Here is a 26,330-nt window from a genome sequence, read left to right as displayed (position 1 = left end):
TGATTCTCCGTGAGTGCCTCTACTCTATCAGTCCATGTCTCTCAGTCACCCATATCCATTCATTCTGTAACGTTTTTTCTTTCTCTCACAATATCTTTAAAACCTACTAACTTCATCATTCTGTATCTTATTAAATCTAGGTCATATTAAGTCTGTCAATCCTTTCTGTCTTTCTACATAAGCTGCTCCAGAACTCACAACCTCTTTCATTCATTTTCTTCATTCCGCCATCTTTCCATTGACTCATATGACTCTAACACCACAGGAATCCGTCCAAATGAGTTATGAGTTCAACGACACTAAATCACTACTGTGTTACACTCCAATGCTAAATTATGTCAGATAGCTTCGCTTTGTGTGCGTGTTTTTATGAACTGATACAACATTACCGCAACATTTTCCCAGTCTCATTACGTAGGTGTCGTTGATTGTTTCATTTTGAGTTAATCGCTACTGATTTAGATGAACTAAAAAGTTCTGGGGCCACATCTCCCGGATTCTCTGATTCCTCTTCATTGTCGGGGCTCTAGCCCAAGTGTAACTGAGGCCTGTCTACTGTATCATGACTCACATGGTGGATGGCCTCCTTATGCCTCCACTCCAGCTACCCACACAGTGTGCTGAAAAGCACTGGCCTCCATCCAACCTGCTCTGTTTGTGAGTGGGATCTGTTCAGCTCAAGAAAGAAAAGCACTTGGTCAACAGATACAGACTGGTTTGTTTTGCCTCACTAATGTTACTGTTTGAATGTTCACATTAATTTCAACAAAGAAGAAAATTTGAAGATGCAGTCTCTTCATTGTGGACTGTGATTGTTAGTTTCATCACTTTTTTTTTTTTTTTAAATTTTAAACAAGCTTGATTAGAGAAATGGTGTCAGTGCTATAGATTTGATGATAAATGTGCAACTTGCAACAGCAGACCTAAAGACACACGACTCAACCAAAACAGTAAATAAATGTTTTGAAGAAGAAACATGAGTAGGATAGTGGGGGTTGTACTCAAGGGACAACGGACATAAACAGTTCTGCAGGAGAAATACCAGATGCACGTGCACGGCAAAACAATCTCAAGCATTACCATTGGCTCACGTTGCGATATACATGAGTCTGCATGCATCCACTGCAACGGTTTGAGGAGATGTATCACATGTCACCTTAATGACAGAGAAAATTTCACAGAATTATTACAGCTGCCACATCATTGATTCAGCCTTCATTTTCTATCCCAACCACATCCAGTATTGTAAATTACAGAGGAATTATACGTAGGCCTACGTATTTGAATTATACGTAGGTCTATGTTTAATTTATGGTTTGGATGAATGAACGATGTGGAAACTGTCACGTCTCACTCGTAAAGAGAGTATATAGGTGTTAATGCAGAGTTTGTCATAGTGTTACCCAGCTTTTTGTGTTACGGCTTTCACAACTCTTAACCACTTGATCCTTTCAACACCCACTGTGTGTTGCTAGATTACTCATTGAAAAAAAAAAAACCTGATAGTGTTGTTCAGAAACAGCAACATTATGCTCCATTTAAAATATTTCCTATTGTGCAACCCTTACTCAGTGTACAACAATTCATACAACATGGCCTTTGATGTTAGATGAGGAAAAAAAAGACGTTATGTATTAAAGGCAATGAATGATATCAGCAAATTTTTGGGGGGTTAAAGATACAGGCTATGCAGGAGTAGCGAAGGAAAACCCTGGAAGCCTTTAATCTCACACCCAAGCCTGACTTATTGCTATGAAAAACGCGTCTCTTTTACAGAGTATCTGATCTGGCCCTCGGCTTTCCACAACACTCAAAGCATGAGGTAAAAAGAGGAAGCAGATCAGTGGTAGTTTGAGCAATCGGATGTGGCGCTATCACATGCTTCAGAAACCATCTGTATCTGAAATTAACCACAAGGCAACAGGAAACCAGGCCTCAGAGTGGGCGGGAGAGAGGAAGTCTCACCTACTCTAAGCCATGGAGTATTCACCACAGTGTGTTTAACGTGAAAGACACATACTCCTGTGAGAGTTTTTTTTTTTTTTAAATAGATCTATCTGCCAGAATCACTAACTTTGTTTGACTACAGAACATTTGAAAACACTTTTATTATATGTAAAGCGGCAGCATTTGAGATTAAGTGAGGATTTAGTGAAGTATGAAGCTGGTTGAATTCACAGGTCGTGTAAAGTGAATGGTTGATGGTGATGATCGTCGGTGAAACTTAAGCAGCAGCTAATGTTCTTTTTAATTGACTGCTCAAATGACTATTCTGATTTGCCTGCAGATACAGTAATGATCTACTTAGTACCTCAGATGTAAGGATAATGAAATGATTCGATGAAGGAGTGGCTTATGTGTGAACTTTATAAAAATGTCAAACACCAAATGTCACACCACAGAGTCAGCTTGGATGCTAGTCTCAAGAATTCTACTGCAGCCACTGAGTGTATGTTTTAATAACAAAACAATAGCTGATATCACTATTTAGCATACTAATGGTTATGACTTCATGTTTAACTTGGTAGAGGGTTTGACATAAACATTCAGATCAGTAATTGTAGAGAGACAACCTAAGAACGGTTCAGCAGGAAATTAAAAAATAAGTAAACCAGACAAGTTAACCAAAAAATAATTCAATATTTATTTGCAGTATAAACAAGTCTTGTTGTGTTGGTTTTCATATACTATACAATACATAGGGACAATTTTATATCCTTCATAAATGAGAAAATGGAACTGCCCTGTTACCAAGCCCAGTTTTATACACATATATAGATTGCATCTTTAAAAAATGTATACAGCACGTATAAAACAGCTATTTGACGTAATATTTGAAGCTGTAACACGATGCAGATGCATTGTCAAAAAAATCCCTGAAAAATTCCTCAGTGAGGTAAGATAAACATTTTTTGTTATTCACTACTCTCTCTCTCTCTCTCTCTCTCTCTCTCTCATTCTCATTCTCACTTCTCCCTCTTTTACCATGATGTAGCTACAAGAAATTTTCACAGAAAACTTTGTTCCTGTGTTCTGGCAATATACAAACAGAGAAAAACATTTATAGTTTCTCTTTTCCATTGTTACAGAGACACAAACATTCCTCCACAAGAAGCAGCTTGAAATCAAGGATTTTTACATTTAAATAAAAAAAGGAAAACTCTGTACTGAAATACATTTCAATCCTAGGGTGCAAGTGTTTGACTTGAGATGTTTCCTTATTGTGACTGGGTACTGACTTCCAACAGATTAAGTCATTTCAAGCATGAGAAATAGTCACCTACAGTGCTATATTCAGGAGATGACTCTTGCATATCTGCTCAAAATATATAAAGGCCACAGGAACAGCATATAGCACATTATGACGTTTTGCCAAGATTACTTACTAAAATCGAATGGCATTATCTAATACAACAGAACTAAAGCACGTTGAATAGCTAGGTGTAACTGTCACAATATTTTTTTTTTAAATGAATTTACCCAGTTCTTAGGTATGCAAATCCAAGCCCTGCACTTTGGACACCCCAGGTGAAAATCTACCACAGTCTCAAAGCAAATCAAGCCGTAACTCTTGGAACACAAGTACAAAAGTAGAGGAGTTAAAAACCCGAGGCCATTGTTTAGAAAATACTGCAAAGGGTGTTTCAGTATATTGCAGAATAACAAATACAACCTTGACTGACCCGTTAAAGACCATTAGTTGTTGATTATTACTACATATTGATTTCTTTTAAAAACGAACATTGTTTTTTTTTTTTTCTTTTTTCTTAAACAACGATTTTTCTAAAGTGAGATACAAACAGTATTGAACAGTCAGAATTAGAAAGAATTAAAAAGGTTATAATAAGGCCAGCTTAAAGCAACCCTGCTTTCTCCAACACTTGTCCATCTGAAACCAGTCTGATGTTTCTGTCCCCAGAAACCGTTTTGGCTACACACTGTCTGCTGTCCCGCTTACCTCAAATGCACCCCCTCCTACGTGGTGCAGGTACAGCAAAAAGTAGTTTAAAAAAACAATTCTAAACTTTCGGTTGTCCAACTGACTAATGATTCTTCTCAATACCCCTTTTGCTTGCGCCTCACTGCTAGAGAGCACGGCATGCTCATATACATATATAGCGAATAATTCTCATTTTATTTCATAATACAATATAGTATATTTATACTGTAATCATAACCACCAAAAAGGCCAGAGGGTGAATCAACCCGGAACAAAAACACTTTTTCCTTAAAGGAGTTGGGGCTGGTTCTAGGAGAAAAAAAGATCCATCTTTTCATACGCAGTTAAGGAACAATAAGCTTTGAGTAAGTGCATGGCCTTGCCCAGTCCTGCCCCATCCGCCCCATGCAGCTGCAGGGGCTCGTCACAGCCTAGAACAGGCTGCTCCGAATGGGCCTCTGAATGTCTCTTTATCTGTGTGGAGGACAGTTTTAAGTGCCAAGAAGTGAAAGGCTTCACCACTGTGCAAACCGCATTAGGTCATTACAAATGTAGAAAAAAAAGGAAAAAAAAAGAAAAAACAATTCCTACAAAAAACAAAACAAAAAAAACCAAAACAACCAACAACCTCCAGATATCACAATGAACGTTCGTTTTTGTTTTGTTTTTTTTTTCTTTGTAGGTCTCTTTAAGCACTATCTAGATTTTCTCTTCGGCCGCTGATTAAGTCATTGCTATTTTGGACACGATGCTTTTTTTCTTCCTCCGTGTAGATGTCTTTTTTTTTTTCTGTTTGTTTGTTTACAAATATACAAACGTAAAATCACACACACAGACTGTAAGTATGTGTTGAATACATGTGCACATTATTGTGTTGTGTTTATGTCTTTTTGTTAAAAAAAAACAAAAAACAAACAAACCCTACATTCAGTAGAGTGAGATTACCTCCTTTTAAAAAGTCCCAGTCACTACATTGGCACCTTTAGGACAGAAGGTCAAGGGTCAAGGGCATCGTTGCTGCGATACAACAGTAAGTGAAGCGCAGCGTTTCCGCCTCCCTCTCTTTGTATGAAGCTTTGTACGGTACAGTCTCTCATTTCTTCTCCCCCCCCCCTCCCCACAGCAAGAAGACGAAAAAGAATAGTCTGTTCCTAAAGGCAAAAAACTGTATTAAAAAAAAAAAAAAAAGAAAGAAAGAAAGAAAAAAAAATTCACCAAAGTGGTAGCAGGGGCCCCCTAGGTAAAGCCCTGTGAGCAGAGCCCGTCTGAGCAGCAGTCCCAGGTGCCTCACCACCCTCCGCCCCTCTCCGGCCATGAACCAAGCCTGGGCCGGTAGCTCCAAATGCTCCTGGAGATGGGAGATTAACATTCAAAGGGTGGCTGCTTCCCACCCAGCCTTCTTCTGGCCTTCATGTGGACTCCAGTGTGTCCAGCTGGAACACGTTGTGATTGGTTGGCGTAGTGAAGAAGAGCTGGTCATTGGGCGAACGGTTATCGCACGGGCTGTTGAGGCCCAGTGTCCTCTCAAAGTCCAAAAGCTGGCCCATGAAGTTAAAATTGGGTGAAATGTTGGACTTCTTGCGTTTGACAAAGTCGTAAGCGTCGTTGAGCGACAGGTTGAGTTTCTGCATCAGGTAGGCGACCGTGACCGTGACAGAGCGACTAATGCCTGCCAGACAGTGCACCAAGATGCCACACTTTTTGGAACGAGCTTCATCTGTGGATGAAAGCAAAAAGGAATGTCACTCCAGGATTCTGAAATATACCCAAAATCTTCATTCATAACCAGAAACACAGTCCTTTTTACAGGACATTAATTATCAATGAATTACGAGCTTGTCAGAACATCTAGAGAGAAAAAGAAGGAAAAAAAAACCCCACAGAAGTACAAGAATAATACTGCAGCTGTCTGACAACATAAATTTATTTTTGGCAAAGACTATCAAACTTTCATTATCCAAAGTCTGAGTCAATTTCACCATTTTTCACTTGGATAGGAAATAAAAAAAATATCACCCTAGATATCAATGTTTTTATTATCCAGGAAACATTTTTTTTTCCCATCTGGTGAAATGGTTTGGTCCATAGTAAACCCTTAAAATCACAGTGAATAAAAATGTGTTCAACTTAATGACCTTTGGATATGTATGTTACGCGTACGTGCCCTTAACATAACTCGTGTTATTCAACGCTCAAGTGCAAAAGTGCAAAAACCTTTCAGAGTTGCCTTTGAAGAAGAAGCTGTGGTGTGTATTCAAAGATACGGTTTCCAGTTCACAGTGCTATGTCATTTCAATACCGCCCCTGGTCCTCAGGAAGAATTAGATAACTGAACAGAGGATTTGAGAGTAACCTCTGAATCAGGCTTTCCTGAGATGCGTGACACAGAAAATGTGAATGTATGTAAAAGCTCGAACACTGACAATTTCCCTCTTCCGAATTAGCTTTGTTTAATCTGTATAGAGCACATGAATAGGAGGTTATGCATTATTAACATGCCAAATGCATCTGGTTCGTGGTACATGGTGTACCATTGAGCTATTAGCGGTAGCCAAGGCAAGGTAAAGTGGCTTTTTCCTCTCCTGATGGATGGCAACAACACATTTTCATTCCACCAGCATCTCTTCAGATTGAGGTCAACTCTCTCTCAGAATGACTCTCAGCTAAAGGGCGGGCAGATTCATTTTTTTTTCCTCAGCACTCTCCTTCTTAAAAATATAAAGAGTCAAACGTCCTTACTGATGATTGAAAAAAAAGAAATATATAACTGTTATTCAGAATAAATTATTCAAAAGACACAAATCTGAGTCCAATCTTTTTTTTTTTTTTTCCTTTTTCACCATTTTAAAATGAAGAACCTCAATAACGTGGAAAACACGACGGTCTTTAAATTGACACCCACACTAAACAGAAGCCCGAGAGAGCTGAAGACGAGGTGCATTAACAGATCCGACGAGACGAGTTTAAACAAGCAGCAGCTAAAAGTGAAACCGTTTCAGGCTAGAATAACAATGTCCAGTCCAAAAAAACAGGATGTTATGATATGGGTTAGTGTGTGGCACTTTTCCTCCTCTTGTTCGAGCTTGTCTGATTCTGCTTTTGACACTAAGGCCACAGGAAGACATGTTTATGGTTTAGAGGTGAAACAACCTAACATTTCCTGTTTGTGCTCAACATTTTTCTCTGTGCATCATGTGAGGGCCACTAACAATGAATGATAAGCAATAATGCGTGTGACAAAAAACAAACAACAACAACAACAACAACAAAACCCCAAATCATCATTCTGAAGGACAGTGAAACAAATGAAAAGTGCGAGTGCTCTAATTCTTAGGCGGTGACGTATTTTGAAACACGAATATAATTTTAAACCAGATCAGCAGGTAGGCCCGCTTAACTCAGCCGCAGCAATCTCCTGATCTAATGTTCAAATCTGAAACCATTATTAAAACAGATACATGAACAAGTAGAGAGGGGCTAGTAGTTACTATTTTCACTGAAATAAGCTTAGCAATAGCACCAAATAACTTCCACGCTATGAGATCATTACTGTAAAAAACAATTATCACTCAGTAACAACTAAAAAGAGGTAAAGAGTCAGAAAAGATCATCCTGAGTGGCAATTTCACGAGCAAGTTTCCTCGTACAGTAAAAGTTTCAAATACTTGACCAAGTATTTGGTTAGAACCCTGAGACAGACTGAGCAAAACCAAAACCTCCCCCTACTGTTTTGACCTTTTCGCCGATCGTATTTCTTCACAACAGTGGCACTTTGTAGAAACAAACACCACAACAGAGAGCTTTCTCAAAAAGCCAAATAAACATTCCACATTCACAAGTCTCCAAGCAAACTTAAAAATGAAAGTGATACTATTATTGTAATAATATTGTCTCAAAAATAGAAGCAGTTTAAAAAAAAAAAACAGACCTGAAATGTAAGTTTAGACAGCCAAGGAAGGTTTCTTTTTCAAAAGGAGAGTTTCCCTCTTTTAAAATACACCATAAAAATTTTGAATACTCACTTTCAATAACAATAACACTGTTTAAAATTGCTTGAATGCATCTCATTGCCAGTTTTCATATCATTCAATTGCCTCACATCACTCTCCACACAGGGTACTTCATTTGGAGGCAATTCCAGTTCCTCGTGTGTAGACTCAATGAAATTTTTGGACTCTGCTTTCACTAATATTACACGCTGGCAAAAACTGCAAACAAAACAAGACTAGACCATGTCACACACAGCAGCTGTCAAGAAAGGCAAGGAACTTGAACTAGGTTCTGTTTTTTTTTTTTAAATCTTTTTAGCACATCTGAAAGTCACAGTATGAGTAGAGAGCGGGGTCATCGGATGTGGCGCAAAACACACATTCGGTTCCCACACACACACTTCCCCAAAAGCACAGAGTATCTAACATGATCCCTGTGAGTCACTACATCCAAACTGTTGGCACAGACTTAGTAAACACTGTCCTACTCCAGTACATATTACAAACAATTCTAATTGTATGGTCTGGTAAATAAGGTTAAATAAGGATAACATATTATCCGACTAAACAACAATACAGCCGGGGGGGCACATACATTACACCCAATAAACCTAAATAAACAGAATAATAAAGGAACTTGGCGATGCAAATGTGTCTATGGACAGGAAGTCATGCAGAGATTGCCAAAGAGTTTACAATGCTGTGTGAGTGCCGCCACACACAGACGGGCTGGCATTTCCTGAAAGCCATGCCACCTTTCTCATAAGTCCAACCTAGCGAAGAGACGCAACGCCACTTGAGCTTACGAATTAGAGATACTCATCAGCAAACGCAAAAGCCTTTCATACAGCCTCCCACCGTTTATACGGCTTATCATTTTAATGCCTAACGCAATAAACAACAAAAACGAATGTTCTTAATGAAATAAAGGTTGTGCTGAAAATAAAATTGTCATTCATTTTTGGTCTTTGCAGAAGCATTGCAATAATATAAAGCTAAACCACCTGAGAATTAACACCTAATAACATGTTTGTTTGTTTGTTTGAAATAAATAAATGAATACCTTTGAAATGAACAGTGGCAGTCATCTAAAATAAGATTTGTTTACATGTTGTGCGACTACTTATTTTTGAATGGCCGCATCCATTCATACTTACTCGGTCTAATTCGCGTCACAGACACTTTTGTAATCTCTGATTAAATCCTGGTATCTGATTAATAAAGCAAACTCATTTACTGAACTCAATCAATAGAGCTTCCACAGCTTCAGCAGGATGAAGACAGGTGGCTTTATATCCCTATAGTTGCCACTTGATAAAGCCTGTAAGACACAGGGCACTGACATGTATTGCCCTCATCTCGGGTGAGTAATCTTGCACGGATGACTGCAGGTTAATCAATAACTTGACTTCCTGTGTTTCAGTAATCATTAAACTCAGAGATGGATATCAGTATCACAGGAGTCGATGAGCATTATCACACTAGAAAAATGAATTCATACAAAATGTATCATTTACAAATGTCATTTCTGAGGACAGTTGCTGCTGTGCACTCCCCCCACCCCCCTCCCCCAAAAAAAAAAAAAAAAAAAAAATGTGACCCAGGAAAAAAAAATTTCAGCAAGAGTGTAAAAATTCAAAGGAGGAAGACACTCACCGATGAAAGAAATAGCCTCTGGAAAAAACTGTGACAGGTTTTGGCTCCAGTGATCTGAGATGGGGATTTGTTTGTACTTGAATTCTCCCTCGTGTTCAAACATGTTGGGCAGGTTAGGAGTAACATTCAGGATGTACTTGATGTTGTACTTGCCCAGAACGTCCAGGTTGGTGGAGTCTTTGGCACAGCCCAGGTAAAGGTAAGGGAGGATCTGGACAGGAAACGCTGGCTGATTATTGGGTAACGGGCTTCCCTCCGACTCTGTGGCACTGCCTGGTTCTCTGTCTGACTCTCCATCAGAACAATCAGAACTGATCCTCAGTCCACCCAAGCCAAGAACTGATGCAGGGGGAGAACTACTTGGGCAGGAGCTGTCCAGGTTAGTTTCGCAATGCTCAGGATACTCTGTCTGAAATTTATTAAATCCCCCTAGAACAGATAAGGAGAATACTGATTAAAATTGGGTTTAGTCACACAGAACACATAAAAAAGAAGCACAATAAAACCTGCCAAAATGTTTTTTTTTCTTTTAAAGCCAGTGCAACAGGAGAAAATACTGGACAGTATCGTACTATGGTGTTGTTTTTCTTGTCCTTAAACGTTTTCAGCACATTCACAATATATCTGTTATAATAACAGGACAGGTTTATGCATGCATCATAAACTTTATTATTAATGACCATGCAGGAATGGACCCTCATGTGGACTGTCTGTTTACTACTTCATGAGCAAGCAACTATACCTCAGTCTGACATTTCCCCTTAGTAGTTATTTTTGTGAATGGTGGCGAAACGGAACATAATATACTGACACCGCATTTGACAGACAAAAATATACACAAAGCGGTACGTTTATGTTTATTTATGTGTCAGATTGCTTTAGAATCGAAAGCAAATATGCATATTATCACTGCAATACGTTTAAGTAACTGTTCCTGTTCATTCATGAAATGCGTGCCTCCTCCTGAAAGAAGACAACATGGCGGAGCCATTTTAGGCAGTTAATTGAAAACATCTTTGTGGTATCCGCATTCTTTCACAAAGTTTGGGTCATAACGCTATCGGTATGAATAGACTACGTTAAAAACGAAACATTTAACAATAAAATACGCCGTAAATCATTTCAGAGTTATATGTTTCATTTTAAGGCGAATTCTTACATTTACTAAAACACTCATGCGACACCAGAACACACTTATAGGCGAAGGAGAGCGCTGTGAACGCACAGTGAATATGTATCTTTTAATTGTAGTGCAGTTATGAGGAACCTAACATTGTGTCTCTAGATTAAATAGCGTTCTTTCGCGGTGTATCCAGAGCAGTAGAAAAAACGATACATTATTCTGGCTTATCTTGTTTGTGTGTTACAAATACAACACATTTATAGAGAATTGTACAACTGGAAACAATGACATAAACGCACGGGGAACAGGATGCGAAAAACTGGAACTGCGATCATTTGAGAGAGCAATGAATTGACAGCGTCTACAGACAAAACTAATGTCTTTCCTTAATGCTAAAAGTTTTGAATGGAGAATGTCGAGTGTGATGAGCACTTTCTCGCGCTATACGTAGACTTGTAGCTAAATGCATGGACCTTTCCGCACGGGAACATCATGAAGATTTAATTTCTGTCTTTTCCTCTTGACACCGGCCCCATATGACATATTACAAAACTGGCAGGCTGTATCTTACCTTCCAGGTAATATGCCTTGCATCCGTCGTCCCGCAGTTTCTGCAGGAGAAGCCCCAGGACGGAACTCGCAGCTCCATTCTCTTGTAGATCTGTAGTGGCCTCGTCGTACAAAACCACGGTGTCCGTCTTGCACCGCTTAACGAACTTCTCCTTGTCCTCGTTATTTGGGATGATTGACCGTATAGGTAAATTTCCCTTCTTGAGCCTCCGAAGCATCAAACCAGGAATTGCTAAATTGATGGCCGATTCTATATGAGATGACTCAAAGAGCTCGTGTGATCGGCAATCCAGCAGGAGCAACGAGCTCACCCCGGATTCCAGTTCATCTTGCAGCCATTCCACACTTTTGCTCGACATCATCATAAGCACGTCCCGGGAACTGCTCCAAAGATTATTTTTCATTAGGGAAATATGATGAGTCTGCTGTTTAGAGTAAAAGAAGGGGAAATCACACCGTAAAACTTCCCCCTATCTACAGACCCACACGCAGCGAGCCTGTAACAGCCTACTCTCAGTCAAGCAAGTGGCACGGTGCTGGTGAGGAGTAATGACGATGAACAGAGTGTACAAAACACTTCAGAGGTTTTCAAGTCCGATCCGTTGAAACTGGAGGATGCGCACAGTAGCGTCGATGTCCATGAGAGATTTGAGTTTGTGATGGTCCTTGCGGAAAAGGACCCCTATACGAAGTTACTAAAATTTAGATTCCGAAACAATCTATAGTAGTTCATAATACCGGCAAATCCTACGTTCTTTACAGCCTTCCTCCAGTTTGTCATTTTCAGCGAGCAGTTTGACAGCCAGTAATAAAAGCCTTTTGCAAAGGGTCGTGTCACAGGGGAGGGAGGAGTTTGCTGGAGATTTTAAAGACGCAGTATACGTTCTCTCAAAATTTCGATTACTTTCATGAAAACATTCTATCTTACCCGGAACGTTCCAAATAAACACAATCACTGTAGACTGTTATTATAAAAGTTGGGGAACAATTGCCTACATCTCCCTAACTCACCAGTTTATAACTTTCAGTTTATTAGAAACGGATTATTGTTTCACCGATACGCCAGTTGTTGGAGCGAAAAGTTTACCATCTCTCCTCTGTACCATTCCAATTTGCTCTTAGTAAAGGCGCTTGATACCCTGCATTTCAACGATGTATCAGTTGTCGTTATTTTTGCTTCGTCTAAATGCGACTGGGCTCTGCAATAATTTAAATATGGTTGTAAAATATTGTGCCCCTCATTCCCATTTTACATCGTGGAACATTGTTGTGAATGACTATAATGACTAAAGACGGAATATGAAAGTGAATTTTCCCAGTTGTTTCTAGTTACCGGCATGTCCTTTATCAAGAACACATAAACTATACTTTCAGGAAAAGTTATGCGGGTAAGGTCTTACAGGTGATACTGCTGTCCCTTTAAATAACAAAGACATAGTCTGCGTAATATCCTTATTGGTAAGACAAACGATTGTGAATGGAACGCCCCCGGTTAGGATGAAAGAAACATAATAAATAAAGAACTTGGACATTTGAGAAAGTCTCAACACTGATTCTGAGTTTCTGCTTTCAACTTCATTGCAAGTTCACGTAGAATGTAGTCCTTCTATATTCTATATTGGCCACTGTAATGCGTCCTCACATGGGATTGCGTCTTCAGTTAAACAACTGACATGACAACGAGCTATTGAGTAAAGGCAGGAATTATGTGGCATATTATCTGGCTTTGAGCACCACCCTATAATATATTTAGGGCTACTTTTAGGGAAATGGAAGTTAAAACACCGTGAAAGTTAAAATTAAAAAAAGAAAGAAAGAACGAAAAAGAAAAAAAAGAGGAACTTTTGATTTCATCACAGCTGCAGGACAGGAGGCGTTGGGTGCCCAGACAGCACACAATGGCCTTTTATACATCCGGATGACTTACAGTTACTCCAAACTGACAGCTCTTCTTTCCATCCTCTTATCCCAAGGCCCTTCACAAACAGCCAGTAACAGACTTCCTCTCTGAGAAAGGAACTTCTAATGTGGTTTTCCTCACTCAATGACCTTTTTCTCGCATATACTTAAGAAAAACACGAGAGATATCAGTGAGGAAGCTTGCTGTCAGCATGACATGTTAAACATGCATTTATGAAAAAGGAGTCCGCTTATTCACACAAGTATTTCAGTGCATCATAGTGATGTTACTGAAAGAAAATTATTACACATGCACAGGGAAGAGATAAACCTTACGTCAGACATTTTCAGCTGTCAGTCAAAGCTTTGTACTGCCAGTATTTTCAGCATAGACATGCAATTCTCTGGGAAGGATGGTTGATGTGTTGACCTCAAGTTTTGCTTCAAAGATATTGTTTGTCTTACTGTTTGTTACATATATTCCTCGACTACATTTTACATCTCAGTGCTCAGTTTTTAGGTACAAATTATGTCAGCCATGAGTAAGAGTGAGAGAGAGGGAGAGATACAGAAAGACAGAGTGTGAGAGAGGGAAAGAGACAGAAAGACAGAGGGAAAGAGAGATATTAGCTGTTCACTGAGGGCAATCTGTCTATTAGTGTTTGTTCTCTTTTGAACACAGGAAGAGATCCCGGAAACAACACTTAACTTTAATTTCCTGTCGGACTTAAGTCATTCGCAACCGCTTGGAGGAACCAACACCACAGTCGTGAACACTGATAAATTAGAAACTGAGAACTGAACATAGTTCTCTTCTTCTTCTATTCAAAACTGAATTTTGATATGACTCAAAAAGGTGTGTCTCAAGCTTGTCACACAGAACAAACAGTCCTCAAAAGTAAATTTCCCATATTTTACCAGAGCAAACACTTACTGTGACATCCACAACATAAGCCAGTCACATGTCTCTGTTCCAACAGCACCTAATGTATAAGGGTTGTTTGAACCTGCACAAAATGAATGGTTCTTCCTGCTGAAACGGCGTGATGGTTTTCAATGCCCTGACCATTAGAGAGCTACTCTCAAATGTTTATGCCATTTATGAAGATGAGAGATACAGTGTGCTGCAGCCAGATGAAGAGCTGTTTCATAATTCGGCGGTACTGAATGACACTGCTTGGATGTGGTTGCCAGAAAAGCCCACTCAAGTGCTAATCCACCTTCATAGTGTCAACTCCCACGCCTCTTCTGGCATTTCCTCCTCTCTTTCACTGGCCTACAATGCCTGAATCCCCAACTCATAAAGTCCTTGCTGGAAAATCCATTAATTCAAGTTTCCTCTGACTCTGACTCTCTCTCTCTCTCTCTCTCAGCAGAGTTTGCATTACTTTTGCTCTCTGACTTTAACAACTGATTTTCAGATTGACTCGCTCCTAGCCAGTCACAGTATTCACTGCTATGAGCGACAAAAACAATTCTGTGGCCAGTTTTTTTTGAAGGACTTCAATCAGTGGAACCCTCCGTTTGATATTATTTCTTTCAACGTTTGTTGTTTTTGTTCCAATCTGAATTAAGATCCAAACCCTCAAACATAAAGCTGATGACCTTAACTAGTGTGAGGAGACAGAAAATGAGTTAGAATAAGTTTTATCGTAAACCTAATTACAAAGCTGTAGAACACTACAACTCCACAATCCTGCCAAGCAGATATGACAAAACAACCACTTTTTTGTCCTTTTCCTTGCGTATGGTGATTTAAATGCCATCTTGTGAAATCGGTCCTACTCCAAACATTTCTGTGTGCAATAACACAACGTTAAACAACTATAGTCTAAATGAAGTTGCTGTAACGGTGTTAAACATCCACAGCCACCTCTGGAGTATGTGCTGAGAGAGCAGAACATGAGGATGGCGTGATCTTAAAGCACTCCCAGGGCCCGGGAGGAAAAATATTCACTCCATACATTATTAAACGTGTGCTGGAAGGAAAGAAGTAGGATAGGAAAGAGGGAGATGTTAGACATGTAAGGTGGGATAGGTACAACACAGAGGTGAAAACTCGATTAGGCAGACTGTGTAAGGTGACACATTTCAGATGATGTGAGTTGTTTTAGGTATGGTCTCCCTGCAACAAGATACAAATGGGGAAGGCTATTCTCTCAGCACTACTCATAGGACTACTACTGCTACTACTGCTACTAATGATAATAACACTACTACTACTACTACTACTACTTATGATAATAACACTAATAATAATAATAATAATAATAATTATAATAATAATAATATAGGCACTTCGCGTTGCTAATTTTTAATTTTATATTTATATTATAGCTTTATGAACAACAAAGCATAGTTGCATTACCTGTTAATCTAATCTAAACAAATGTTTTCGTAAATAACATCAATGGAGAATCGGCACATATTAAACTCAAGACTTCTCTTTGGAAAATGTTTGACTTGAAATGAGGCGCATTGAATGATCACACAGTCCAATCAACTATTTTTGGAGAAAGTTTCATGAGCATTTCACATATGATTTGCTCTCAATTTCAGTATTACAGTGCTTCCTGGATTAGTCTGAGAACATGTCTAAACACATCAGGAAATTCCACTTCACTCTCTTAAACAGACTGCTCTCAACAACCAACACATGGCTATTTGCTCTTGAGCTCTCAGCTCAGGACGACATTAAAGAAAAAAAAAAAAGTCCACTACTCATACGTAAAGTCCAGTTTACAACTACCTCAAACTTCCACTTACTGACAAAGAGAGCAAAACACACACGAAGCTTTCTATTTGTAACGTTTCATGTTTCCATATATAATGGTTTCTCTTCCTGTTTTCACCAAGCCATTCATGGCAACCATTCTTGGCTATAAGACTTATGGTAAATCAGCAGCTTTTTGGTAACTCCATCTGAATTTACAGTGTACAATGCACACGCTGAATGGGTTATCATATATATTTGGGGATTTCATGCTCTTGGTTCATACTATCATCATATGAACCATTACACACGATTAATATTGAACAGATGGGTCATAAACACCATGTTTTGCGTTAAGTAAAATATTATTGCTTTGGTTCCATAGAGAAAGGGCGGGAAATGCTAATTAGCGAGCACACAATTCTTTGTGTTTCTCTGGCTGAAATCCATTACCATGCAAAAGAGGTGCATCTTTCAGTTACAGGTACAGTTACACATTGTTAGAGTGACACTTTCTTTAAACTTCAGTCGTAACTGCTGGGCTGTGATATGAATCACACACCAAACAATTGTTTACCTGCGACTTTCAGCGAAAGAAAAGGGTACTTTTCTACAGCACAAGAAAAACCACTTGGACACATTCACATCTGGGTGTAGATCCACTTTCATTTTCGTTTTTTTTTTTTTCTCACTGAGGTTGACTCACATTTGAACTTTGTCTTCGATTCTTCTATCTATCTTAACTATAAATGTAACAAAGAGGCAGGGACCCTACTGAACCCATAAAAGTATATACCTGAGTCACTTCAAAAGTAAATGTTCCTTAGCATTTAGATACAGCTCAACAGCAGTAAGGCGTGAGGCTTTATAAAAGATTTATAGTAAGTACAAAGACATGACTAGGTCATGGTTACACAGTAATATGGTTAACCTTTGCATTTTAGTCTATACGCATCTCTTTTACACACATCATGACAGGGGTGTGCTTCCTCAGGTGACATGAAATGGGGTGGGGTAAACAAAGCCTGCTTCATGCACTGTGGCCTCACCTTGGAAAACTGGGTCACTTCCTCTGAATTACAAAACATCTCTAATATTCTTTTCTTTCTTTTCTTTTCTTTGTTAGACTTGTCGTTTAACATGTGTCTGGTCAACACTTATTTAATAAATGGCATGTTTAACTAGTCCAAACATGGGTATAATACCAAGTAAAATTCTACGCCTAATAACAAACAATTGACAATTTGTAGGCTTTCAATATTATAAAAGAACCATGACCTTTATAAGACTGTTTTCGCCTCTGTTTAGATGCGGCGATCACTCTATGAAGTAATCTGTCATACCGTTGCTAATATATTAAATTCTAAAATTTTGCTTTCTCTTCCCCTTTAAACATCCCCAATACTCTTCTTTGTCATCACAGCACATGGATCTTTTGAAAGAGGTTTCTCTCTTTTTTTTTTGTGAGCAGAACAGGAGAGAGAGAGGCACCGGAGAGGCAAGTGGAAACATGGATTTTGCAGCATGAGCGTGGGCTGCTTTGTGTAGAGGGCCCACATGAGGCTAAGGCAAAGGCCTGGATTCCCAGACAAACACAAAGCCAATACTCGCTCAGGGAGAGGAAACGGGAAATGAAGCAATGTTTCACTCAGCCAAGCCCAAGCAATATTAGTGGTCAGGGGAAACACAAGAGGTCTTTAGCCACACCCCCCTCATCTCCCCCCCCCCCTCACCCCCAGAGCCAAAAAAACTCCTGTCTCACCTCAAAAGTCAAAAAAATCTGAACACATTTTCAATATTGCCTGGGTGACTCTAATACGATATACCCAATAAAATGACGCACTACTCCCTTAACAATCACTTTAAATCAACAACAAAGGGCACGTATGGATCGATCCATATCACGCATCTACGCCCACAGCATCATGCCCGCTCTAGTCTGGCCCATTCCCGTCAACGCGGCACGTCAACGGCAGCTGGCACGGCTCGGATCTGACATGTCAGAACGGCCCGTTGCGCTTTCACCTCCTCCTTCTCCTCCTCCTCCAGTGGAAAAGACCTGGTTTTCATTTCAGCCGCTAATCCTATTGAAAATAAATAATGAGGAGGCAAATTAGAAGCTAAGAAAACATACAGAACAAAGCCATGGGATCATTACAGCACCCAGTGAACTCTGACATAGTGCTCCTCTCAAACAAAGAGTGTGGCACAGAGAGAAAGGGGGGGGGGGGGGGTATATCCAGATGTTATCTCCATAAGAGGCAAAGGAAAGAGAAAAAAATGTGGCCAAATACACCCCCCCCCCTCCAAAACACACACACACACACACACACACACACACACACACACACACCAGCCTCGTGGGCCACACATGTGCTGCATGAAGCACAGAATTGCTCTGGGTTTCTTTTCCCCCAAACAAACACATACAGAGACATAGCGCCAGAGAGGAGGGAGGGGAGGGGGGCTCAAGCATGCTTGTAATTAAAACCAGTCTTGGTGACATTCCCTGCACCCCCCCCCCCCCCCCCCCCCCCCCCCACTTTCGAGACTCTTTGCATTGCCAATCTCTGGCACTGAGAGGCCATTGGCAAGACACTCGTTTTCTTGAAGTGTGAAGCGAGGCCCAGTCGAGCTTGGGTCGCGGGACCAGGCCCGAGCCCCCAGACAGGAAGGAAAAGAGTGGGCCCAGCTCGAGAATTCCGGTTTTGTTTTTCTTTTTCCATGAGCGTGGAGTGGTCTGCGTTCACCAGGCGGGTCCTCAACACGCTCTGTGGCTCGCAGGCATTAAGAAACCACCCCCCCTCCCGGGATCAATCAGAACACTGAACAGCCTCCATGAGCTGCAATGAGCTCATTCGTCTGGCAACGTGGATGAAAACAAACCACAAAGTAGTTATCGTTTTCTCTCTCTCTCCCCCTCTCTCACAGAGAGGAATTTGCTTGAGGTGCTATCTTGTGAACTACAGAAATACTTTTACCAGAGTCGCTAGTTTTTTTGGTTACATCGACATTTTTTCAAGGAAAGATGTCGAGTAACACTGCGGTAAATAATCTATCAGCTCCCATAACCCCCACCCAAAAAACCTCCATCTTTCTTAAACTTAAATAAGGCCTAAATGGTAAAAGTTACCAGAATCTGTAAATATATGTATATATTCACAATAGGTAAATACACACACACACACACAAATGTATACATATAAATGTACGTATATAAGTATGATTACTGTTGGCTGCTTATTTCAAGCCGTTTGATGTGTAAAGCTGTGAAAGCGCTATACATCAGAAACTACCAGGATAAGTCCATAAACATCAAAGGCTACAGATTAGCCATGTCTGTGACCCAGATGTCTGACTGCATCACAATAGATGTGCATGTGTAACACAGAACAACGAAGAGTTTTATAAGTTAAAAAAACTTTTTATTATCAATGGCTCAAGATAAAAAAAAATTTAAAAAAAAGAAAAAACGTTCCAAAAAAGAGTTTTCACGTTTATAAACACGAAACCTCAGTCGAACACCAAACACATTTGTAAAGGCATTGAGCTCATAAAGGCTTTACCAAAAAAACACAAAATCATTATAGACACACAGGAAATCCAGTTCAAACAAGTTCAACACACATTTATAAAAACAGCAACAAAGCATCTATAAATTAAAACTCAGAACATAAAGTAAAGCAGTGTCCTATAGCTGTGACCTCACACTGAAGCAAAGGGTGTTCTGTGTTCTTGAGTGTCATATTTATGGTACAGATATGTTTATCGGAGTCATCAGATAAACATTTGCCAGGGGTCTCCAGTGAATGATATGAAGGATGTATTTCAATGGAAGTCATATTCCTTCCTGTTTTTCCACTGCCTCTGGTCAGGTGTCTTCATAGTCATTCTCAGGAGACAATCTGGGACCACCTTACTCAGCAGAAAACAAAAGCAACCCCAGCACTATTCCTGACTAAACAGTCTTTTTTTAACGCCAAAATCTACACTGTCCATTGTCTAATGTTCTCTGTTTGTCAACTAACTGCTTTAAATGCGACTTTATCAGTATGCAACTTCATTGTCCTGGCGACAAACAGCTACACTGGTGAACACATGAGTAAGTGAGAAGTGGCTATGACTATGGCTGTGTTTGAGGAAGTGAATGTAAGAAGAGGCTGGAACTCCCCCAGTAGGGTCAGCTCAGGTCACTGAGAGAGGGAGACACAGATAATAAGAGAGAAATACACACAAACATTGAGCGAGTGAGACACAATAATACACACACATACCCACATGCACACACACACAAAACAGAGGAAGTGATTTGACAGCCAGTTCATCCTTCACTGGGCATGTGTGTGCCCCCTCCCTCTTTGGACTGGAGCTGCAGGCTGATCTTGTGTTGGTTGTCAATACACTCCTTTAGCTTGTCTTCTGTCAGTGTCAGTCTCTGTTCCAAAATGGCCACGGTCTGTGGGGGGACAGAAGGGGAGGGAAGGTGGGGGAGAGGAGTGAGTTACGGACGGGAAGAGTAAAAGGGGGCGGGGTAGGAGGGGCGAAAGTTGCAGGGAGTCATAATACGGCATCACAAAAACGCATGAATGCATCTATTTTAGCCGACCACTCAACAGATGTGCTGTTCTCCTCGCAGACAATCCTTCTGATTATGAGGGAGTGGAAGAGGAGCCGCTCACTGGGCAAGTCCAGCAAGGGCAAACACGGCGTTCTCTATGTGGGGCGGAAACACACAGAGACCCCTCAAGAAAGCCCCTCTCTCTTTGTAGATGGAGGGACGGGCAGCTGTGCTCGTGTCAGCGGGGGTATGGTGTGGTGTGCCAGGCTGAGGGGGCATCGTGCTGGGCATGGCCAGATGCACTGACCTCTGGGTACAGAAGGGGAGGGAAGGGTGACGGGTGCTGGAGGGAGGGTGGGGCCGGGTGGCTCCTGTGTTACTCACAACTGCACATCTGCTTGTATGCAGTTGACACACTGAGTTAAAAAAAAAAAAAAAACACTCAGCCCCTCAAACATGCATTTCCCACACGTCAAACTTCACATAAAGGGAATAGGGAGAGTGCGGTCAGAGATAGCACCAGAATATGTGTTGGTATATATCATATTCTAAATTAAAAAACAAACAAACAAACAAAAAAAACACATAGAAGACTCTTAACCTATGTTAACTGTTGCGTTTATTTTCAACTGACTGCAATCCTCCAGACTCTTCACTAAGCAAGACTGGATTTCTCATCATGGGATCATAAAAGCTCTCTATGGGTCACTATGTTAGCAATCACCCTCTGGTCCTTCTTTAAACTGGTCCTAGTACCTAATTTAAAAAAAGAGAGAAGAAATCATATGATGTGAGTGTTGGCATAATTTCATGAGTTACTGCGTGTGTGGTCAAGGGTTATCGGGAATGGGAGGTTATAACTTATAACATGGTTATTGTATAACGGTTACTCTAGAGAAAAAACAATGAAACACTGTCGGGTACGATCACTTTTCACATCATTTTACACCTCTGATGACACGTTTGTTCTTACATAGCTGTGTTGTAACAGTGAAGGTGCTATGCCAACTGCACTGCTGGTCAGTACACATAACCAAGAGCAGTGGTATCCTATGACAGCTGGCATGTCATGTTTATGACCCTGTTTTTGCCATTTTACTACCAACAGGTCAAAAGTGTTGTTAACATCTAACATTTCATGTGGGGAAAAAAAGGGACTACAAATGTAACCCCTTTTTCCTGGTGCTATACGGTACTCAAGAGTCACACTCATATATATATATATATATATATATATATATATATATATATATATACACACACCGTATGTGTGTGTGTGTGTGTGTGTGTGTGTGTATATATATATATATATATATATATATATATATAAACATATGAAACAAAAACAGAATCCCAGGTTCCCAGCTGTTGTTGGTGAGCTGTCTGGACTTACTGTCTACCACTAAATTTAGGAACTTTAATACTACAGTTAGAAAAAGTGAGTATTGTTGGTATCTAATGCGTAATAACAAGAGAAAGACATAAAATATGAATGAACCAAATAAGTAGCACGGTGTCTACACTGAAGAAATACTATCAGTGTACCTGGCAGGAAATATGTAAATCCTCATATGTAGTTACAATGAAAGTAATAAATGCAATGAGTAGACCCTACCAGTACTTTTAGTTAAGCAATAGTGATTAAATGGCACACTGATGAAATTTAACAAATAGGCAACATTTATTTTCACCTTTATGTTCAAATGAAATAAAGGAAATGTGTATATATATCTATGTTAATAAATGTAATTGTCTAAATATGAAATATGAAGTATGAAATATGAAGTTTCAACTCAATTTTGTTACCTTGGTATCAAGAAATTTTGTCAATCCAATGCTCTCAACAAACACCCCAAGTTGGAAGTAACATCAGTTAGTTCACTAACTGATGCAAAATGGCACTATTAATTCCACTAAAGTAAGAAAAAAAATTAAAATAGTGGTCAGGTTGCAATGAACAGTGATTGCAATGCAAAAGACAGTTGGGCTTCACAAATAAAGCCCTGTAGGCTTCTCACGACTTAAGCAGTTCCAAGATGTGTTGCGAGCAGGATGAGGTCACCGGAGGCTAATTTCCTGTAGTAGCTGGCAGTCCAGACGACGATGAGCCTTGAACGTGCGAGCTGTTCTTCCAAACGTGACTTCGCTAGCTTTGTCAGAGTTTGTTTTCACTTATTCTGATATCTTGCTGCGATAAAAAAGAGTTCGAAACACAACAATTCTGCTTGCATTTACAACTATGCTGCAGCACTCAGTACGTTGTGAATGAAGAAAAAAAAAACCCCACGAATGTGATTAGCTAGCTAGCACATCTCAGACAACTATCTGGAGCATGTCACATGTATAGAATGTACAGAACAGCGGTAACAGGTTATTGCTGTGTAGTGTGCTTGTATACAGCTAACTGATCGGTCCACAAGTTTGTTTGTTTGTTTTTAATTGCTTAATTTCCTATTGAGAATGTGAATGGGGGTCACTAGGACCAGCACATCCAGGTAAACCTCTTGGGCCGATTCTATAAAAGGTTCGGGGAAGCACCCACTTCAGGTCTCACGTTAATGCTACGGTTTGTGTTTGAAACAGGGGCTCTGAGCTAGATAGGTAAATTGCAATATTTTTATCGTGATGTAATGCTTGGTTGACATGGATGTGTTTTGTAGAAATGCTGTGTGAGGCAAGCAGGAACCCGAGGTGACGTAATGTACTGTTAAACCACTGTAATGAAACTCTCTTAATGTGTTTTCGGTTTTAACAATACTATTTGTTTTTTTTTAGTTATAAATGTGATTGCTGAATGTACATAGCTTGATGACTTTCAACAAACTTCATGATCTGCTGGGTAAACAACCTCACGTAGCCAACGCGTTGCTGCTCGTGGCTGAGAATCATCCCTGGTTCTTTGAAAAAGGTACAGAGCTTTTAATAGGAATATTTGCTCTCGTCTTTAAGTATTATGATTGTTGACTGCTGTGTGTTTGATTGGTTCACTCGTTTTTTTCTTTTAATTGCTGTTTTGAATCGCTTATTTTCCCACCGAAAATGGATGGGGAAAGTTTTAGGTCTCTAGTGGTACGACGAGGGTTGGCACATAGCAGTCGATAGCTGGATTCAGTGGTCTTTTGCTCCACGAAGCAATTGATCATATTTAGGCTGCTTTCACACTTGGTCCTTTTGGCAGGTTGCATACCCGAGTGCGATTTCTCCCCCCTCCCCCTACCCCCGCTGGTCTACTTCCACATTACATTTTTGGGTTGCGAACCCTGGTCTGTTTACGTCATCAACACATAAGGAATGTGCAGCTTTTATTTACCAATGTCGCTAAGCAATGACGCAAAAGGGAGCCTAAATGGTAATTATATTTGTTTTCTTATTTATCTTTTTGTTAATTTGGTGTCAGCACCAAAATAACCGTGTTTGGTATTTTCACTTTGCCATAAATGCAGTTTTGGACCGGATAGTTTTAACACCAATGCGAACCGCATTCGAGCTCAAGTCAACTGTACCCCAGACACCCGTTTTCTGGACGACTCTGGTACGGTCCCTTGGTCAGCATTTGAGTTTTGGGATTATGGTAATTGTAGTCATAATATATGGTGTTAATATCAATTAATATCAATTAACATATTATTATTATTAGAAAGGCACTAATAAAATAAATCATTTTCAAAAGGGCCTTAAACGAAGATGACCGTGATCAGAGAACAACAGTTTGTCAGTTCTGTTTGTATGGTCAAATAGGACTGTATTAATATACTCTCACCTTAATCTAATCTCACCCTCATCATTTCCCAGTTTGTAATATTTAATTACCTGTAAACATGGTTGTCACCTCACTCAAGTTGAATTAGGCGGGCACACGCTGCCCCCTTAATGTGTAAAGCCAGTTACTGCATACCTCATACTACCAGCTCGGCAGTATCCTCAGCTACTGTGATATGCCAGGAGCACCATTTTTCATTCTAACCACTACCACATGCCTGCCTAACCAGTGACTATTACGGAACACCAGAAAGGAGTGATCCTGGCCGAAAAACCCGACTGACGGGAATGTGGCCAATGAGATTCTCAGAGAGAGCCAGTGAGTATGCATGAAGAATGCAGATGTGTACTGTAAGACAGCGTGGTCACTACTGTGCTACTCGAGATATATTCATATGCTAAAAACTTGTCCAATACTCCATGGCCTGAGGTCATTCATATGCATCAGACAAGTCCAGGCTATTGCTTTACCATTTAATCAAGTGGACTAAGTACACGTTCCCAAGGCACATAACAAACGCTGTGTCTTGCTACATATGCATTTGTGTATTCTCATATCTATAAATAATTTGAGAGAAGAGAAGAGACAGCCCAGGTCATGACCTAAGGAAAGGAGCATACTAGTGTCCAAAAAAACAGAAACAGGAAGCACTCTGCTCATTATATTAGCGTCCCTTTGCTTCCATCTTGCTTTGTCACAATGCATAATCAGCAGTGCTCAAAAGAGACAGATAAAATTAGCGAACGGGGGATAAAAGCAGTCATGCTAGAGTGTCGGTGAGAAGGACTGTCATGTACAATGTGTTCTAAATGCTCTTCAAATTAAAGCATTCAAAGTCTACCCAGCTCCAAAAAAGAGACATCAGTCAAACACAGGGAAAAAAGAAAAGTCTTAACGTGTGCAAATGATAGTGTTGTTCAGAACACCAGTTCCCAAGCTGAAAATAAAAAGACCAAAAAAAGAACATGTCACAAAAGTGCATGAGAAATATAATCTTAGGATATAGTAAGCCTACAACTGTTTCCCCCAACAATAACAGAGATGGGAGGGGCACAACTTCAGTAGCCACAAAAATCCAATTTTGGATATGTTTCCCTGGTTCAAAATGTTACCTAAGTCTGTGAGTTCACAGCTGCGCACCTACTGAATACTTTTATCTTTAAAGAGTAAAAACAGAGGTATGAGTTTTGGAGAGTATCAGATGTTATTTAACACAGTAGGAATTTGGCTAATCCATGGTCAGAGCAGAGAAACAGTGCAAAGAGCAAAGTCAAGCTTTGGCTTAGATATTGGCGAGACAACATCCTTGAATGCATAAGCAGCAAAAAGCATTCCTTTTACCAAACTCACTCTTTTAACGGTTGTGTTATCTGAATGTTTGTGTAACACTGAAAGATGTGCTGTCATGTTAAACCCTACCTCTTTTAAACTGACAGATCCATCTGATCCAAACCAAGGGTTAAACGGTTACAACTAAATTCACACCATGTAAAACACAGCAAACATCACACACATCCACACACACTCGTCTTCAAGTAAACTGTGAACTCTAGTCCGACAAAGACTTTACAGCAGACGTTTTTTTCCTCAGGACCGTTTTTTTTTATGAAGCATGAAATCAATTTACAGTAACAAGAAATCACTGGAATGCTATTCATGGCTGGCAAGATATTTTTGACCTCGCTTTAACACATCCTCCACAGTGCCCCAGTGTTCTCCGATTGCTGTGTCTTCCCCACATCCCCCCTCTGAGCGAGTGCTTCTGCTGCAGCTACAAACCCAGTCTGGGATACGCTGGATGTGTAACTCCGGGGTAGCACGACCTCGGGATGACCTGCCAGCGCACGCAGCTCTAGAGTGTGGATGGTAGGGAACTCTGCAGGGCCAGTGCACAGTAAACAGGCTTCCTGAACCAGCCCCCAGGGGTTCCAGAGCAGGAGCCCGATAACATCTGCTGGTATTTCATGCTAGAGGGAAAGGGTTTTGCATTTCCTTCCTCCATGAGTGTGCTTTTCCAATCAATACTTGCAGAGCCTACGAGGCTCATCTGAGAATGAAAAAAAGGCACTTGTTTTAGATGACAGTTGGCCATTTCTAGAGGTCATTGGGAATATGTTGAAAT

General features: G+C 40.2%; 2 protein-coding genes across 3 annotated transcripts in view; both read right to left on the bottom strand.

Annotated features, from left to right (window-relative positions):
* Positions 1 to 5,172: 5,172 nt before the first annotated feature.
* On the bottom strand, positions 5,173 to 12,041 carry dusp7 (dual specificity phosphatase 7). Of its 2 annotated transcripts, XM_030777036.1 has the most exons (3): positions 11,280 to 12,041; positions 9,586 to 10,014; positions 5,173 to 5,657 (listed from the first exon to the last, which is right to left on the bottom strand). In XM_030777036.1, exons 1-3 carry the CDS (start codon positions 11,680 to 11,682, stop codon positions 5,350 to 5,352), a joined length of 1,140 nt encoding a protein of 379 aa, XP_030632896.1. In that variant the 5' UTR covers positions 11,683 to 12,041; the 3' UTR covers positions 5,173 to 5,349. The 2 variants fall into 2 exon arrangements, with proteins under 2 accessions (XP_030632896.1, XP_030632897.1); XM_030777037.1 differs by lacking the exon at positions 9,586 to 10,014.
* Positions 12,042 to 20,211: 8,170 nt separating this feature from the next.
* Positions 20,212 to 26,330, bottom strand: part of poc1a (POC1 centriolar protein A) — a 47,538-nt gene continuing 41,419 nt past the window's right edge. The window contains exon 11 of the mRNA XM_030778252.1: positions 20,212 to 20,346. Coding sequence (XP_030634112.1) covers positions 20,212 to 20,346 — 135 coding nt within the window. The remainder of the gene's footprint in view (positions 20,347 to 26,330) is intronic.

Source organism: Chanos chanos, chromosome 6 (assembly GCF_902362185.1).
Source record: "Chanos chanos chromosome 6, fChaCha1.1, whole genome shotgun sequence".
Taxonomy (NCBI): Eukaryota; Metazoa; Chordata; class Actinopteri; order Gonorynchiformes; family Chanidae; genus Chanos; species Chanos chanos.
This window is presented reverse-complemented; position numbering and strand designations above follow the sequence as displayed.

Excerpts from the sequence above, each read along its gene's own strand:
- dusp7 (XM_030777036.1), bottom strand. The coding sequence starts at position 11,682 with ATGAAAAATAATCTTTGGAGCAGTTCCCGGGACGTGCTTATGATGATG. Across the intron at positions 10,015-11,279 it reads CAAGGCATATTACCTGGAAG|GGGGATTTAATAAATTTCAG; the intron begins GTAAGATACAGC and ends TATCTGTTCTAG. Across the intron at positions 5,658-9,585 it reads AGAGGCTATTTCTTTCATCG|ATGAAGCTCGTTCCAAAAAG; the intron begins GTGAGTGTCTTC and ends TTTCATCCACAG.